The sequence below is a fragment of the Papilio xuthus genome, unplaced genomic scaffold (genome assembly GCF_000836235.2).
Source record: "Papilio xuthus unplaced genomic scaffold, Pxut_1.1 DF827870.1, whole genome shotgun sequence".
Taxonomy (NCBI): Eukaryota; Metazoa; Arthropoda; class Insecta; order Lepidoptera; family Papilionidae; genus Papilio; species Papilio xuthus.
In genome coordinates this window covers 1,820,651-1,822,369 of record NW_013530779.1, presented here as the reverse complement: position 1 = coordinate 1,822,369, position 1,719 = coordinate 1,820,651, and the positions used below count along the sequence as shown (strand labels likewise).

Below are 1,719 nucleotides of genomic sequence, written 5' to 3'. Positions count from 1 at the left end.
GTCTGTAGTACTCAAGTTAAATACATTGTGTCTTTTTCGTGTATTGATTTCTGTCTGTTGACTGTTATAATTATCTAGCGGAATAGTTCCAACGCTTAGCAATATCTGCGATTCTTGTTTTAAAAATTCAGCTAATAATGTGAGCTTAGGTAAATTTTCTAAGCCTTTGCTGTAAGCATAGTCTGTCCATTTACTAAGCAAAGTGCTGGGCAATTTTAATATAACTGCATTTATTAGTTCTGGACTTCTTAAATATTCTTCTTTATTCAATGCATTTAATGTAGCAGCAGAATTAATTATTTTAGTTGAAAATTCTATTAAGTTGCTTTGATAAAATAAGGGTAATGGTGGTAGCTTCTTTAGCCGTGTTGTGATTGTGTGTACAATAGAATCAGAGCGTCCAAACCTCAGTTCCAGCGTGTCCATCACCTGCGAGGGCACCGTGTTGCCGATGAGCAGGTCTGCTACCGCCTCCTTGGCTGCGCCGCGAAGCGATCTTCTTAGCCGCCACAGGTTTTCACTGTTACTGAACTGACATATTTTTGTGGACTCCTCGTAAGCGTTCTTGAAGTGAAGCCACTCAATATAGTCACCGTGGAATTCGGGAAGATCTCGTGGTGTGGCGAGGCGACTCATGAGCCTGTCCTCTCGCTGTGAACTGATTTGGGTCATCATCTCCTTCAGTACATGTGCCAGTTGTTGGACGTTAGATGTAGCCTCCTGTAGAAGCCGCTCGGTGGTCAGGAACGTCGGATGGTTCCGAGCCCGTGGCTCGAAGGCTGCACAAGGTTCACCTTGGCTATGGTCCAACCATTCCCTTACACTTTCTCTCGTACGCTCGTCTGCAACAAACCGACTTTCGGTGACGTCATCGGCCACCTCCTCCTCTTCCAATTGTGCTAGAACTGCCTCCAGCTGCTTGTTTATGAGCTGCATACGTATCTCGGCCTTCGCCTGTTCAGCTTTCTGCTCCAATTGCTTCCGTCTAGCGATAGACGAAGACGCACACGATCTCCTCGCCGTTGCCGATGTGAACGTGTTTGCGCTGGGTGGTCCCTTCGGTGTCTCCTCCTTGGCAGCCTGGGTTCCTCGCGAAATAATATCATCGGCTCCACGAGGTGGCGGATGTGCTGCTTCCGGGGCAGGGTCCGAAGCAGACGCCTGCTGCTGTCGCCGTGTCGTTGGCATCGTTTACCGTTTAATCCACGCGAAATTAATAAACAATAAGCTCCACGGGATGCAACCAGTTCAAGATGCGGGTCGAAGTGACCAAAATTATAAAGGATGGCGGCGATGCAGCAAAATGAAACACAGTATTTTCAATATGGGTGCGCACTGTACGTTCGACGGACGACATTCGACTGCCCAGAGCCGACCACACTCCAAATTCACTTTATTTTTAATATTCAAAAACTACCAACTATATTTTCATCTACCTTGGTATAAGTTAGTAGTTTACAGATAACAAATAGTAGTTATTGAAATGATGTAGAATATAACATAATAAACATTAATACAAAGAAAATAAACAAAAGACAGTGCTACAATTTAGTTAAGTTAAATTACATAATATTTTGTGAATATTATATATTTCTTCTTCTTCTTCTTCTTCTTCTTCTTCTTCTCCTTCTTCTTCTCCTTCTTCTTCTCCTTCTTCTTCTCCTTCTTCTTCTCCTTCTTCTTCTCCTTCTTCTTCTCCTTCTTCTTCTCCTTCTTCTT

The 1,719-nt window shown here is 43.7% G+C and overlaps 1 protein-coding gene across 1 annotated transcript in view; it reads right to left on the bottom strand.

Moving 5' to 3' along the window:
* The window catches only part of LOC106115220 (uncharacterized), a 2,581-nt gene extending 1,051 nt beyond the window's left edge, over positions 1-1,530 (bottom strand). The window contains exon 1 of the mRNA XM_013308539.1: positions 12-1,530. Coding sequence (XP_013163993.1) covers positions 12-1,188 — 1,177 coding nt within the window. The 5' untranslated portion in view covers positions 1,189-1,530. The remainder of the gene's footprint in view (positions 1-11) is intronic.
* Between the last annotated feature and the right edge of the window lie 189 nt (positions 1,531-1,719).